Source organism: Entelurus aequoreus, linkage group LG06 (assembly GCF_033978785.1).
Source record: "Entelurus aequoreus isolate RoL-2023_Sb linkage group LG06, RoL_Eaeq_v1.1, whole genome shotgun sequence".
NCBI classification, from domain to species: domain Eukaryota; kingdom Metazoa; phylum Chordata; class Actinopteri; order Syngnathiformes; family Syngnathidae; genus Entelurus; species Entelurus aequoreus.
Genome location: NC_084736.1, coordinates 55,962,901 through 55,979,803, shown reverse-complemented (window position 1 = coordinate 55,979,803; position 16,903 = coordinate 55,962,901). Strand labels below are relative to the sequence as shown.

The window sequence follows — 16,903 nt, the reverse complement described above, 5'->3', positions numbered from 1 at the left end:
TTTATTTACATGGCGTCAATGTAAAAATAAACGTCATCAGACTGAGTTATACAAACTTTGTCCTGGAAATCAGAACTTTTGGTGGAAAACAAGTTTAAAAGGAGAAAATGCATGATAATTAAGTTTTGTCTTGAAGTATATATTATTGTCTTAATTTTTATCATTTTGCTTTTAAGCACCACCTATTCATTTTCTACACCGCTTCTTCTTCTTCTTATTGTCGCGGATGTGCTGGAGCCTTCACACAAATTAGTCGAGTTTTGGGGATGTGGGGTGAAACGGGTCCCCACATGGAAACTACACACACAGAAAACCATCAATTCTATGCTGAATTCCCTAAATTGTCAGGTGTTTAAAAATATTTGGATCATGTTGAATACCATACAAACACTTGTCCATTTTGCAACGTTTAATAGGATCATAAATTACATATAGTTAAAATAATCGAGAAGCCCCACCCTTATAAATACTCTCCAATCTAATTGTTTACCATAGTTGATGTTAAATGACCTTCTTTGGCGTCTGTAGAACTCACGGGGCAGAGCTCAACTTGAGGGGTCGGGAATACGCAGGCCAGAGAGATCCATGCTCATTTTGAAGATGGCAGAAAACTCCCGAGACAGAAGCTGGTGCAGGCTGACGCCATCATGACTGTAAACCCAACCGTCACCCGTCCAATCGTAGCGCTTTGGACCACTGAAAACACAAGAGGAGCACGTTTGGTTGCCAGGTCACACCTTTGAATCAGATTCAGTGACCTCCTTCCCTATGTGGCAGGCGTAACTATGGCAACGTGTTAAGTTTGTCTGTAACGTATTACTGGTGATTGTGGCAGTAATCACGTTACAATGTAAAGAAACATCTCATGCAGAATGGGTATCGTTCACATTTTAACTCATCTGTACCAATTTTCAGTACTTTAGAGTGTGATAAACCATTAATTGTTTTTGATAGTAAAATTCTATTACAACAATTAAAAATGTGCTGTTTATAACTGCTGTCCAGTTGTTATAACTTGTTTTATTATCTAATTTCTGAGTCTCATTAGCAGGTATGACATTAAGTTGCAAGTCCAAGACGTTAGATGGCAACATTGTATGGTTCATGGTGGTTTTTGTTGCACCCTAAAAAGTATTAACACTGTAAGTATTGTACTTATTATTACACACCAGCAGTTTGATTGTAATGTGCATCTTAGTTGTAGTTTTCATGAACAAATTTGGATGTGTTGAAATCAGCATGTAAAATTGCTAATGCTAATTAGTAGCATGTCATTATCGAAGCCAATTAGCATAGAGTTAATGCATTTTTGGAAATGGAGATCCTTAATTTACTTACGTTGGAGCGTTTTTTAAGTCAATTTCTTTGTTGACATTGAAAATTGCAACATTACCTAGAGATAGTTTGGCTGAGTCCACTCTCAGTGCTGCTGGAGTGATCGCGAAGAGCTGGCTGAGTCGGCAACTGGGTGTGACGCAACCCAGGTACCAAAACAAGGCACCGTTGGGTTATACGTGAATTGGTGCCTGGGGAGACTGGCGAGATTCGCTCTGTGCCAAAAAATTACCTCATTCGGTACCCATCCCTGGAAGTTGTGCTTCTTTGATGAATAACTCAACTATTTATTTTCTTCCGGTCTGACTGAGCATCAAAAACAGTAATCAACATTTAAAAACGTGGCGGTTCTGTAAAATTGAATTGTAAGATGCGGTTCTCATCAATGCTTGACGCCCAACACTAGTCTCTGTGTCCAAGTCTTAGTGTATGTGTAAGAGACTTCATAGCTTCTGGTCTCACCTGGTTGGAGATGAAAGCCAAATCTGTTTGTTTGGTGTCTGCTTGTTGATCACATATGTTCCTTTGTCACCACCTACACTGACTGTCAGCACACCACTCTGTGGGAAAAGAAACAACACACTTTATGAAGACAATCTTCAAGGAAAGCAGCCCTTTTTTGGCACATAATTAACCCTTATGTGAGACGACAAGACACCCTTTTTTATATATGTGTTTCAGATAGTGAACAACTCTTTGTAGCACGTGGCTAACAATGCAGGTGATAAAAGATTTGCCTATTCCACCACCTACTGACACATTGTAGAAATAAAATAAAGCTAAAAAAAAAGGTAATGAGAAAAGGCTAACATGTTGATACCAATAACTAATAAAAACAAAGATTTGTATTTAAATATATGTTTTGACTTTTTATTGGTCTATTTCATTACAAATGGCATGTTGTCACACTACCACCATTTTGAAAGTAGGGAAGGGAAACGAATTCGGTACTTTTATAGGCGCTGACCGAATTCAGTCGGTACCATCAGGTATCGATTAACGTCAAATTAAACGGTGCCATATTTTGATACGTCTGTTGTATGTGACGTCCCGTCCGGTTGCAGGCTAAACACCGGCTAACGTAAGCAATCACCCAAGCAGCACTCAGTCAAACTGTTGCAATTGTCAACACTAACAAAGCAAGTATGCTTGGTAAAAAAAAACGCTTGACCGTAAAGTAAGGCCACTCTTTCAAAATGTGCAAGCTTGATGCTAAGTTATATTAAATTTGCCACAGACTGGCTAATATTAGCATTAACTATTTTACATGGCGATTCCAACACCTCCAAATTTTTAATTAAAAAATACAACTAAGATAAATTGTATAATCAAACAGCTATTCTGTAACAAGCACAATACTTACAGTACAAACACTTTGTTGGGTGCAAAATAACACAATCAGCTTCCTGGAAAAAAGCTACTTCCTTGTTACACAATGGTGTTTAAATCAAATCAAATCAACTTTATTTATAAAGCACATTTAAAATTTACCACAGGGGTAGCCAAAGTGCTGTACAATGGGCAGGTTAAAAATAATACGAGAACCGAGCAAACACAACAACACAAACAGAACACGATAAAAAATAAATAAATAAAATATAAAAACATAAAAACAGGTTCACAGCAGGTGTATTATGGGGCGCCATTGCAGGACGGGTATCACTCAGTGTTAAAAGCCATGGAATAAAAGTATGTTTTTAAGAGAGATTTAAAAACAGGAAGAGAGGAGGCTTGTCTAAGAGGTAGGTCGTTCCAGAGCTTGGGAGCAGCAGCGGCAAAAGCTCTGTCACCTCTAAGCTTCAGCCTTGTGTCCGGGACCGTCAGTAGCAGCTGATCGGCTGATCTTAGGGATCGGGTGGGGCAGTAAGGCTGAAGGAGGTCGGAGAGATATGTTGGCGCGAGGTTGTTTAGACATTTAAAAACAAATAAAAGGAGTTTAAAATTGATTCTGTAACGCACAGGGAGCCAGTGAAGGGACGCTAATATAGGGGTGATGTGCTCACGTCTGCGGGTCTGTGTTAGCAGACGAGCAGCAGAGTTCTGCACGAGCTGCAGGCGGGCGAGGGAGGCCTGGCTAATGCCTACATACAGGGCATTGCAGTAGTCTAAACGAGTCGAGATAAAGGCGTGGATTAATTTCTCGAGATCATGTCCTGATAGAAGCGGTTTCACTTTCGCTATTTGGCGTAATTGATAAAAGCTTTTTTGTACGACGCTGCTGATTTGTTTTTCGAATTTAAAATCTGAGTCGAACTTTACCCCCAGGTTTGTGACACAGTCGCTGAGATACGGGGTCAGAGTGCCGAGGTCAACGTTGAAGGAGGGGGAGCGACTTGGACCGAACAACATAACTTCTGTTTTGTCTTCATTTAGGCTCAGGAAGTTAGCTGAAAGCCAGGCTTTGATGTCGTGCAGGCAGTCAATAAGACGTTGAACCGTGTTATTTTGTGCCATGGGAAAATAAATCTGGCAATCATCGGCATAAAAATGAAATGCAATATCGTACTTCCTAAAAATAGAACTAAGGGGGAGAAGGTAAAGCGCAAATAAGATTGGGGCAAGGATTGAGCCCTGGGGAACCCCATGTGGTAAAGGAGCTGTGGAAGACATAAAACTGTCTATTTTTACACAAAAACTCCTGTCAGTTAGGTACGACCGGAACCAGTTGAGGGCGGCGCCCTTAATGCCCACACAGTTCTCAAGACGAGTGATTAAGGTGGCGTGGTCGACGGTGTCGAAAGCAGCAGACAGATCTAAAAGCACCAGGACAACATATTTACCAGAATCAGTTGACAGGAGGATATCGTTAAAAACTTTTAAAAGCGCTGACTCTGTGCTGTGGAGGGCTTTAAAACCGGACTGGAACAACTCAGTGATACCATTATCCTCTAAGAAGGGCAACAATTGACTGTAGACAACCTTCTCTAATATTTTAGAAATGTATGGAATATTAGAGATAGGTCTAAGGTTAGAAAGGAGAGAGGGGTCGAGGCTTGGTTTTTTAAGTAGAGGTCGTACCACTGCATGTTTAAACTCTACTGGAACTATTCCAGAAGAGAGGCTACTATTGATAATGTTAAGGACACTTGATCCAATAGTACAGGGGTGGGCAATTAATTTTCACCGGGGGCCGCATAAGCAACCCGAGCACTGCTGGAGGGCCACACGACAATATTTCAATTAAATTTTGCTCAATATTATTTTTGATATACCGTAAGATAAATAATAATGATGATAATAATAATAATAATTAATAATAATAATAATAATTTAATTTAACCTAACTTAACTTTATACAAAAGCAGATTGCTTTTGATGGTCACTTTATCCTGCATTATCCAACATTTTTCCCCATCAGATTTGGACAACCATCTGTTGTTAAAAATAGTTTTTAATCATATTTATTTTATATTGTTTTTTATATTGGTTTTATATGTAATTGTTTTTTCTTTTTATTCAGTCATTGGTGGAGCTAAGGATAATATTTGAATATTGTTTGTAATATTGTTGTGCAGCACTTTGGAAACATTTTGTTGTTTAAATGTGCTATATAAATAAAGTGGATTGGATTGTCACACCTGCCAGCTTGTCCCAACACGCATTTACCTCTGTGAACAAGTCATTACCTGTGGTTGTCTCTTTAATTGACTGCATCAGAGCTCTCATCCAAAGTTAGCGAAAAACAGTCCATGTCTCCGGGCATTATCAGCGCAACAAAGTCCAATAAGCACTCCTTAATAAACTCTCCGTCAGAAAACGCCTTACTTTTTCTGGCGCTTTTGTGAGAAATGACGAAACTTGTCCTGACGGCTGCATCTCTGGGGGTGTGAAATATGGCACAAAGTCCTTGTTGGGTTTGCAGTTTTACCATCAACGCATCAGCCTCCCTTGCGCGCGCTTCATCAGACACATTCCGGTATTTTCCCTCGTGTTTCTTCGTGTAGTGGCGATTAAAATGATATTTAAACACAGCAACCTGTGTACCACACATTAAGCACACGGCTTTACCATTAATTTATGTAAAGAAATACTTGGCAGTCCATGTCTTGTTGGAAACACGCCATTCCTCATCAACTTTTCTTTTTTTAGCGTCTCATCACTTGTCTCTATGCACCTTCACTCACAGGTTCCCTCCGGACATACGGCATAAATAATACATTTCAAAATAAAAGCAGCACAGTTGTATTGCGCGCACAACATAGATGTTTTTTAAACTTTATTTTGTAATTTGTAATTGCGCCGTTCAATTCACTCACAATCGCACACGCGCATACGTCCACACGGAAGTAATACAAATAACGCTTTTCAAAACAAAAGCAGCACCGTTGTATTGCACACTCGACATAGATACTTTTTAAAATTTATTTTGTAATTTATGATTGGCCTCACGCGGGCCGGACAGGGATGCGCAAAGGGCCGGATGCGGCCCGCGGGCCGTACAATGCCCAGGTCTGCAATAGTAGCAAGTACCTCCTTAAACAGGCGAGGTGGGAGGGAGTCTGCAGGAGAACCAGAGGGCTTCATATGACTAACTGTGTCATTTAAAACAGAAAAGGACACCGGCTCAAACTGATGGAAAACAGAAGAGAAATTCAGTGGAACAGAAGGGTCATATGAAGGCTGAGATAAACTGGCTCTAGTTGACACAATTTTGTCAGTGAAAAAATTGAGACAATTTTAACAGAATTCAAAAGAAGCATCAAAACCAACAGATTTGAGAGCATCAATGACAGTGTTAATAGTTTTAAACAGAACTCTGGGGTTGTTATAGTTAGAAGATATAATCTGAGATAGATATATATTCATCTCTGCCTTTACAGTCATCTGAAAGGAAAACAGGCTTTCTTTAAAAATGGCAAAGGACACATGCAGCCTGTCTTTTTTCCATTTTCTCTCTGCCATTCTACACTTGCGCCTGGCAGCACGAGTGACGTCATTCAACCAGGGCTGAGGCGTGGCTTTAGAGCGGCGGCACTTGAAAGGAGTGATCGTGTCCAGTGTTTGTAAACAAATAGAGTTGAACCCAGAAACCAACTCTTCAGTATTCAAACATACAGAGGCTGCAGAATTATCCTCACAAAGAGTCGAAAAAATTGAGGAGAACAGAGCAGGAGACGAAGAATTAAACATGCGAGAGCGTTGAGGAGGAGCGCACAATTTAACCGGACACTGAGTGGGAATATCAAACAGGATCGGCATATGATCAGAGAACACAGCGTCGCAAATGTCCAAATTAAAAATACACAAACCATACGAGAGCACTAAATCGAGTGTATGCCCGCGTTCATGTGTGGAACCACATACAGATTGTACGAAGTTAAAAGAGTCAATTACATTCAGGAAGCTCCTGGGAAGCGACTCGTCTGGACAGCAGGTGTGAATATTAAAATCACCCACAATAAGGACACGATCATATTTGGGCAGGATTTCAGCCAGAAATTCAGAAAAGTCAGTTATAAAGTCTTTGTGGTACTTGGGTGGTCGGTAGACGACGGCACACAGGACGACATCAGAAAGACCCAGTTCAAACATGCACAGTTCGAAGCTTGAAAAGGAGGATTGCACGCGGATCTGACGGCATTTAAAGTCATTTTTAAAAACGACTGCTAATCCTCCTCCTTTTCGGTCGGACGACCGCGGAGAATTAAAGTAGGAACACTCCGGAGGCAGAAGTTCATTAAGAGGGGCGGACTCACCGGCTCTCAGCCATGTTTCCGTCACACAGAGGAAGTCCAGTCCGCGGGAAGTGAAGAAATCCTTCAGGATAAAATTTTGTTTGTCAAGGATCTTGCGTTCACAAGACCGAACCTGGCGGGGGCCAGCACGTCCAAGGCCGCAGCTAATCCAGGTGGGGCCCGACACACAGCCCGCAGGTGGCGGAATCCACCCCGCGCCTCCGGGGGCGGGGACAGCAGGAGCGACGGCGGCAAGCCTCTTCCTCCAAACCAACGATAGGAACAAGCCAGGAACCGATGGGATCCAGCGAGCGTGGGTGCAGGAGGAGACCGGATACCGCACCATTCCTCCTTCGGGAAGCCACGGGAAGCCGGGCCAGGAGTGCCCTAACTTTCACCAGCTGGCCGCCACGTTTACCGCGGCGCCGGAGACGCTTCCGCCGGGGGAGAGGAGCCAGGGGACGGGAAAGGAAGGCAGGAATCCGGCCAGGTGAAAAAGATGACTGGGACGTCAAAAAACCAACGTCAAAGTTGATCATATCAGTGGGAGAGGGGCAAAGATCCAACAGTGTTTGGCGGTCATACACAAGCAGTGAACTGACAGAGACGAAAATAGACGCAAACAACACAAAAACGAACAGAGCTGACAGCGAGAGACGGCGGGCCAAAGCACATACTGGCGCCATCTTGGAAAACCCTAATTACTCAGTGGTGCACGCTTCGAACGCACCTCCTGACCTGATTAGCCTGTTTAAAGGGTTCATCTCACCACCATGAGGACAAGACTTTAATTCTACATTTACACTGCAGGCCAAAGGGGCCCAAATTGGATATAATTTGTTTTTAACCAGATTTTTTTCCATCAAACTTTTTACACTGCAAGTAAAATTTTATCTTTTTTCAGACTCCAGTGTAAACGCGGATGTGGCTCCAATGTGGCCTCGACGTCACTTGCATGGGCACCTCAATAAAGTAAAAAAAAAAGGAAGTTGACCGGGAAGAAGTTGCTACTACTACAAAATAAAATAAAAGTTACAACACCTGAAAATTAGTGTTTTTTAGGTGAAAGCAAATTTAAGTAATATAATGTATGAATGGATGTATATAGTGTAATATATTTGGGAGGGTTGTAATCTTTTTATGGCTGTTAAGTAGAAGAGACACAGACATCAGTGTGGATCTACGTGAGCTTTATTTTTCAACTCACATGTAAGCAAATACGCAAAATCTTTACCCCGGTCCTTCAACAATCGCTATTTCTTTGGAATAAAATATATATTTATATATTACATATTGCCTATTATTTGCGCACTATTGACAAGTGCCATCCATCCATTTCCTACCGCTACTAAAAATCATAGCTGTGTCACTTGAGGGCAAAAAAAAAATCAAATTTGGTGTGCAGAGTAAACGTGGCCAAAGTCAGGGGCGAGGGAGACTCACCCAGGTGTTCACAGCCTACTGTGTAAAGACGGCACCACTACATTCTGTCCAAGCGCAAACAAAGTAAACAATTCAGTATCGCGCAAGGAGCCAAACCCTCTAATTCAGGGGTGTCAAACATAAGGCCCGCGGGCCGGATCAGGCCTGCATACAGGTTTTATTCAGCTCACGAGATGAGTTTGCGAAGTATAAAAATTTGCTTAAATGTTTTAATGAAAGAAACTTATGCTGTAAATGTGTCCAGTGGATGTCGAAATGACAATTCTTTGTATCCCCTGCCGCAAGAACGCACGTGAGGGGGCCGTGTTAAGATAGAGGCAACACTTCCGTGTTTGGACACTACGTATTTACGCTGCTTATTGGTAATAGTATACAAAATGTGGATTAGTACGTTCAAGCCTTGATTGTCAAATATGTGGTTGGTAAACTAAGCTGTGACATTTCAACCCCCCAAAAATACTCTTGATAATCTGTACTTTTCATGTTGTTTTTAAGACCAGGGAAACATTTTCTGGGTGCACATGAATGTGCTGAAATAATACGCGTCCCCTTCTAACTTCATGTGGGATTAATAAAATGAGTCCAAATTCACAAGTTTTGTTGTAGATGATGCTACATACGTACAGCATAAACCACGTGATGTTAGTACATCAGTTGAGGAAAATGAGTAAATGACATTAATAACATCCTGTAATACGATTTTGATATTATTAATTTCATCTTCTGATACAATAAAAATGAACACAAATAAGAGCCAGACTCAATTCCACCTATTTGAGTGATGAACATTATCACATCATCTTTTCAGAAAGTATAAATAAGGACAAATGAAGACAATACTATTAACCACAACATGTGAGTGTAAATTAAGATATAACAACTGGACAGCACAGCTATCATAATGAGCTCATTTTTAAATGTTACATTAAATAATAAGATTGTCTTATTAAACAATTAACATTTTAACATCAGTGTTTCCCACACATTCATTTATTTGTGGCGGCCCGCCACGAAAGAATTACGTCCGCCACAAATAAATAAAAAAATAAATAAAAAATCATTTTATTTTTTTTGTCCTGTCCAGCTTCTCAGGCAAATCATATAGTTGATGTAGATGCCCATATAGGCTGTTCAGATTTACTTTACAAAAGAGAAGTGTAGGATACTTCTCTTGTTGCCTTATTTGTATTTGACCACTACTGTTTTCTGTTTATTTGTTACTGACTGTGGCAGGACACCTCTGCCTCTGTTTCACTTTATGTTGCTGGTAAATAATATGGTTGTAGTAGTAGGCTAAAGTTAAATTATTTAGTATGCACTAATTAAAGGGGCAGAGCTTTAAGAGACATTTAAGCTTTTATATTTTATAAGATATATTTTTTGTAAGAACCACAATTAATAAATATATTTCAGTGAATAACTTATTATTCAAATCTGTATATAAATGTGTACATAAAGTGTTGTAATTATATTGTAAAATGGATGGATGGATTGATGGATGGATGGACGTTTAAAACAAAACTGTTATTATTAATTAGTAAGTACACATTTTTTTAGCCTTTTTAGAGAAAATCTTATTGTAGTAAATTATGCAAATTACTCGATGATGTCATGGTGACCACGCCCACAGTCACGCCCCCACCGCCACAGGTATCTTGGCAGTTTATGGGAAACACTGAACATAGAAGTACAGAAAATTGATACCAGGATGGATTCCCATGTACAGGGAATTGATATTATATCGGTTCAAATGTCAATGGTACCCATCCCTAATGGAAAGAATATTAGTAACAATAAGGTTTGTTTTATATTACTTCAAAACTCCACGCCACTGATGTTCTTTATGGAAAGTAACATTTTATACAATACAATATACCTTATTGTCCCACTTGCGAAAATTTGTCTTGGACTCAGTAAGTTATTTTTGAGCATTTTTATAAGCACAGTATTGTTTGTTTCAATATAACTGAAGGCTCCACGCCACTCCACTGTGTCATTTAGGTTTTCATTGAGTGCAACTTCGATGTCATGGCTGCCTTGTATTATATAATCACCTCATGATATTATTACACAATTCCCTATGAATTTGATTATTACATTTTCTTGTACAAATTAATGGATGTCTTGCTTTTGAAATGATATCTTAAGGTGACGACAGCAAATATTGCAAATATTTTATTTCAACAAAAATATTTGGAGTCTATGAACATATTATGGGTTTTGCATAATGTTAAGTTTTAAATACATGCAATTTAACTTGTCAACATTGAAAGAGGGAACATGATATGCATTACATTTCCTCCAGTTTGACATGTGTTTTAGAATGTCAAATAGTTTTTGTTAATGAGCATATTCATAAGCACGGTACTGTTAGTGTTGATGTACTGGGAGAACACTGCAGACTTACAGAAAACACCACATCATAGTCTGCTCCAGTGAAAGGTTCATCCATTAAGTCTTCAAAGTAGTCAGCCAAGGATTCCAGCGTCTCTTCAGCCAGCTTCTCATAGGCTGCCTCAGACAGCTCACTGGGAAACACATTTCTAATCATGGTGAACCTTGTCAAATTATCGTCTGTTATTGTATACCTTGTGTGCAAAGCATGAGGTTCTCGTCGTTCAGCGGTCAGGTGGATGTTTCTACTCCACCTTTTAGGGCCATTGGTAAATCCATACCACTGTGACAAACAAAGACAATGTTTTTTTTTAAATCATAATTCATGACAGTATTAGCAGCGCTGTCTAATGCTTTTTTGAAAAAAATGGAATTTGATCAAGTATGGAAAATGGATGCCTGATTGGAGGATGATTGACTTACTGGGGGATGAGTATTTTTAGACAGCACACAAATGTTTACATAAAAGACAATTTAAATCAGTGTTTCTTAACCATAGCAAAAATATCTGTTTCCCAGCTATGGGCCGTGTGGGCCGCAGCAGCACCCAGTTGCAATACACTTTTCCACCACTTGTGGCAGCAATGACAATATCAAACAAACAAAAGAAGTCTGCAGCTAAAGTCATAGAGAAGTTTATTAAAGCACAAAAAATATGAATTAAGTGGTGAGGCTGTATTTTAATTTTATTGACAGTTTAGTTAAGAAACATATTCATTATTAATTTAGTTTATTTATTTTAACACAGCATTGTAATAATTGTATGTAAATGTATTTCTCGTCAGTAGTCCCTTCTCATGCAGAATGTTTGGTAAGTACTTATTTTTCTAATCAGCCTGACCAAAGTTGTATGTGTTAAATAAATAGTAAGGTTGTAAACTGTAAGTAGGTGAGATATAATTATTGAATACAAATAAAATCAAGAGTAATAATATTTGAGTGGGGCCCCTGTAGTGGAAAAGTTGGCCTCCAAGGTCAAAAAGGTTGAGAACCCCTGATTTAAATTATACTGTATATTATTTATCTCACATACTAATTAAATAACATCCCAATTAATTATATTAGAGATCAACCGATAAGTTTTTTTCAGGGCCGATACCGATTGTTAGTAGTCAAGGGGGCTGATAACCGATTTTGGAGCCTTTATTCATTTGCAGTAAAAGTGAGCTAAACATGTATGGTATACGTTTAAGGCTTCACATTGTTGTTTTGTAGGAAACGTAAGACCAGTAACAAAATGTTTTATGCGGCGCTAATGTTGTGGTTAATTTTGCAGCAAAAAACATCAGGGAATTTCACAAACACCTTTTTTAAGTGTGTCAAAGAGGAGAATCAATATTTGCATTTCAAAATATGGGAAGTCTTCTGGGAAATAGGTAATTATATGGCACTACATCACAACAACTCACTATCTACTCAAATGTATAGCAGTTTATGGATTTAATACATTGTGAGGTTTCCTGATGAGGAACATTTAAATAAAAAACATTCTGGGCTCCTTCACGTAGATTATAGTTGAGACATTTTTCAAGCTGACTGACATTTCTTTCTGGATGTTTCGGAAAGTATGAGAATGTGTGAGCTAAGGCTGCAGCTAACGATTATTTTTCTATCGATTAATCTATAGATTATTTTTTTCGATTAATCGGTTAATCTATAGATTATTTTTTCGATTAATCTATAGATTGATTTTCCTTTTACCGATTATTTTTTTATTTAAAATGAAGATGAAAAAAATAAATGTAGGCCAGTTTTTTCAAAAGACATGGCTTTTATTTACAAAAAAAAAAAGTATGGCCACTCAGTCAACATTGACAACAACATGACAAAATATTCTGTAACAATGTAAACATTTAAAACTTTTAACATTTAACAAAATTAAAAGTAGCTTATTTGCTTTTTAATGTGCAAATATAAAAGTAAACATCCAGTGCAAATCGTAATATTCTGCAATAGTATAAGCATTTCAAAAGTAAAAGTATTGCTTATTTTGCTTTAAAATGTGCAAAAATAAAGATAAACATCCAAATACAAAAAAGTGCAAAACGAAATATTCTGTAACAACAGTGTAAACATTTCAACACAAGTAAAAGTATTGCTTATTTTGCTTTAAAATGTGCAAAAATAAAGATAAACATCCAGCACAAAGAAGTGCCAATCTAAATATTCTGGAGCACTGTAAACATTAAGTATTGCTTTTAAAATGTGCCAAATAAACAGCCAGTCCAACACAGTACACAATAACCAATTCTACTCATTCCAGTGAGTGACTAACAGTTGTAATGAAGAAAGGTTAGCATGCTCTGCTTCTTTTCTTCTTTACAATATTCCCAGCAGCTGAAAATAGGCGCTCAGAAGGGGTCGATGTGGCTGTAACTGAGAGGTAAGGCCGACGATGATGATGATAGTATGATTAAAGTGAAAGTTAATTGTTCGTTTGTACAGTTGAGCTCATAGGACTAGATAGTACAATCCCTCAGATTAATCAGCAGTTAGTGTTGAGTGGGGGGTGGGGGGTTAGGGGCAAAAGCTTCACTGGGGTCTTCAGGTGGGCACCCTGAAGACCTAGTATATGTAACTGTTAATGTTGTAAAAGGTATTTGCACAACTAATTAACGTTAGCGTTAAAGAGGAGCGCGTCTTTGTAAACACTGAACAGGCACGCCAAACGCACTTCTCAGAGCGAAACAGTGCTTTAGTTTATGAATTTACAACGCAGATACAATTCATGTTTTTGTGTAATGATGACAACGTATACTCACGCGGACGATTGACTAGTTGATGGTGATGGCAAGAACGTTCTTTTCAAATGTTCCTTCATAGCCGTTGTGCTGCTATGATAGGCCATTTCCGCTCGACACAGTGTGCATACAACAACATTATTAGGCAGTTTATTTTTTGTTTAAGAGGTTCATTTAGCCTACTAATGTGTATTTATAAATGGTTGATTTATATAGGCTAGTAAGGTAAAGTTTTGTATCTGACACCAGGGGACATCGCCATCCCACCACTTCAGGTGGGATGGAACAATCCATATAACACGTCACAGATGACGTCACGCTAACATCACGTGACACCTCTGAGGAAGGCTGCAGAAGCAAGATAGCCGAAACTTGTCAGGTACAAAACTTTACCTTACTAGCCTATATAAATCAACCATTTATAAATAGGCCGTTTATTGAAATACTCCCACACTTTTGGCGTGCTTTTTTCCCCTCACTCGCATCGTCTGCTTTGCGCTCCGCCATGACGGTAGTGTGACGTAAATATGCGACGCGCCGACGCACAAAAACGGCGTCGACGTATTCACGTAACCGATGACGTCGACTACGTCGACGCGTCGTTTCAGCCATAGAGTGAGCAGCTGCCTACTCTAATTTACTTATATAGTAAGTCTTCTAGTTGTCAACCTATTTAAACAAAGTTTGGATTTTTGGCAGAGTTATCTTGTCTGTTGTCTTCATGTACACCCATCTCTGTCGCGTTACTTGATTGAGTTGATGTGCCCACGCTCCGAGTGTTGCGGACGGCAACTCCATCGCTGCAGTAGCGAAAACAAACAAAACTGGACCAGGAATATACTGGGAAAGAAGAAAAAAAACTGGATATCCTGGCAAAAATTTGGGGATTTTGGACTACTACGCTACTGTATTTCAATGTTGGTCTTTATTAGGGCTGTGAATCTTTGGGTGTCCCACGATTCGATTCAAAATCGATTCTGGGGGTCACGATTCGATTCAAAATCGATTTTTTTTTTCAATTCAACACGATTCTCGATTCAAAAACGATTTTTTTTTTTTAAATTCTTTTTATGAAAACAATACACAACAATACCATAATAATGCAATACAATTTTAAAACCAAACCTGACCCAGCAACATTCAGAATACCGGTAGTAATAAACCGAGCAATTGAGGACACACAAACATGACACGGAACAATCTAAAAGTAGTGAGACAAAAATGAGTATTATCAACAACAGTATCAATATTAGTAACAATTTCAACATAGCAGTGATTAAAAATCCCTCATTGATATAATCATCACAAACATTAATAAAAAAAGAACAATAGTGTCACAGTGGCTTACACTTGCATCACATCTCATAAACTTGACAACACACTGTGTCCAATATTTTCCACAATGATATAATAAGTCATATTTTAGGTTCATTTAATAGTGTCTGAAGATTGTCGACCTTCTATGAAGCCAGTTTGGTCAGTATGAATTAATTTTCCTATTACATTTGATAATCGTGTGGCTAACATTTTTGCCAAGATTCAAAACGGTTCTCTATTCATTCAATACATAGGATTTCAGCAGGATCTACCCCAGTCTGCTGACATGCAAGCAGAGTAGTAGATTTTTGTAAAAAGCTTTTATAATTGTAAAGGACAATGTTTTATCAACTGATTGCAATAATGTAAGTTTGTTTTAACTATTAAATGAACCAAAAATATGACTTATTTTATCTTTGTGAAAATATTGGACACAGTGTGTTGTCAAGATTATGAAATGCGATGCAAGTGTAAGCCACAGTGACACTATTCGTTTTTATTTTTATAAATGTCTAATGATAATGTCAATGAGGGATTTTTAATCACTGCTATGTTGAAATTGAAACTAATATTGATACTGTTGTTGATAATATTCATTTTTGTTTCACTACTTTTGGTTTGTTCTGTGTCGTGTTTGTGTCTCCTCTCAATTGCTCTGTTTATTGCTGTTCAGAGTGTTGCTGGGTCGGGTTTGATTTTGGAATTGGATTGCATTGTTATGGTATTGCTGTGTATTGTTTTGTTGGATTGATTAATTTAAAAAAAAAAAAAAAAGATTTTTTTTTTTTTTTTTTTTAAATCGATTTTTTAAAAATGAGAATCGATTCTGAATCGCACAACGTGAGAATCGCGATTCGAATTCGAATCGATTTTTCCCACACCCCTAGTCTTCATGGTGATACCTGGAAAGCGAATTTACACATCTTAACACTGTTTCCTAACATTACTCCTTTTTGCTATTAACAAATTATTTTATAAATATATATTAAAGCCAATAAAAAGTGAGCTGAAAGTGCACTTTAGAGGACCCTGGCGTGCCCATTATTATATGAGTAGCTATTAATACATTTACTCTCAGAACCTAAAAATGAAACTAAAACTGAAAGTAGCGCGATGACGCATCAATGTTATGAAATACATTTATATAACCTTGTGGTTTAACTTAAATATAATTTCAAAGCAATGCCAGATAGTAAGAATGGTAGGAAAAACATTTTATATTAAACGTAAACGTTTCTGCGTGGTGCTTGTTGGGTTGAATGAAACAAGTTTACAAAGCGATAAGGCTCATGAATCTAGAAGCGAAGACGACTTACCATATTTGTGGCATGTTTGATGCCTGTGGGCTGCGTGTGTTTGTTTGAAGGAGAGCCCAAAGTGACAAGACACATTCCGCGGAGCTGAAACGAAAGCAAACTGATATTCGTGAGCGGTCGCTTCCAGACAAAGATTGCAAACGTCGTATAATAATATAAAAACAGGCAGCGTCATAAATCAAATACCTGTTTGGTGATAGTCGAGAGCCTCAACAAAGACGCCATGTTCCGTTGTGTGCATGTAATGTTACATATGTGGGAATAAACACATGATGTTTTACTGAGGATTAGCATGTTCAACTCTGCTTTTTCCGGTCTCAAAACTCTTCTTCGTTGCACCACTCAGGTAAACCCAAAAAGATGGTACACACTGCCACCTAGTGTACCGGAATATGTTACCTTTTTTTTTTTTTAAACTTCGTTTCAACAGTTGCAGAGAATAGTACATAATAATAGCCCACATATAAAACAAAAATATATAAATATTACAGTCTTACAGAACAGTATAATTTCTTAAAATTGGGCGGTATGGCGTAGTGGGTAGAGCGGCTGTGCCAGAAACCTGAGGCTCCCCGCCTCTTGACATCCAAATCGCTGCCGTTGTGTCTTTGGGCAGGACACTTCACCCTTGCCCCCGGTGCCGCTCACACTGGTGAATGGATGATGAATGAATGATAGGTGG

At 38.5% G+C, this 16,903-nt stretch overlaps 1 protein-coding gene across 2 annotated transcripts in view; it reads right to left on the bottom strand.

Annotated features, from left to right (window-relative positions):
• LOC133652363 (frataxin, mitochondrial-like) overlaps positions 1 to 16,593 on the bottom strand; it is a 17,060-nt gene extending 467 nt beyond the window's left edge. The window contains exons 1-6 of one of the 2 annotated variants that reach the window (XM_062051034.1): positions 16,408 to 16,593; positions 16,222 to 16,305; positions 11,042 to 11,130; positions 10,861 to 10,996; positions 1,798 to 1,895; positions 1 to 696 (exon numbers count right to left, since the gene is read on the bottom strand). The exon at positions 1 to 696 is cut by the window's left edge and continues 467 nt beyond it. In XM_062051034.1, the coding sequence (XP_061907018.1) occupies positions 546 to 696; positions 1,798 to 1,895; positions 10,861 to 10,996; positions 11,042 to 11,130; positions 16,222 to 16,305; positions 16,408 to 16,515 (666 nt within the window). In that variant the 5' untranslated portion in view covers positions 16,516 to 16,593 and the 3' untranslated portion in view covers positions 1 to 545. The remainder of the gene's footprint in view (positions 697 to 1,797; positions 1,896 to 10,860; positions 10,997 to 11,041; positions 11,131 to 16,221; positions 16,306 to 16,407) is intronic. The other variant, XM_062051035.1, reaches the window with a different exon arrangement.
• Positions 16,594 to 16,903: the final 310 nt, after the last annotated feature.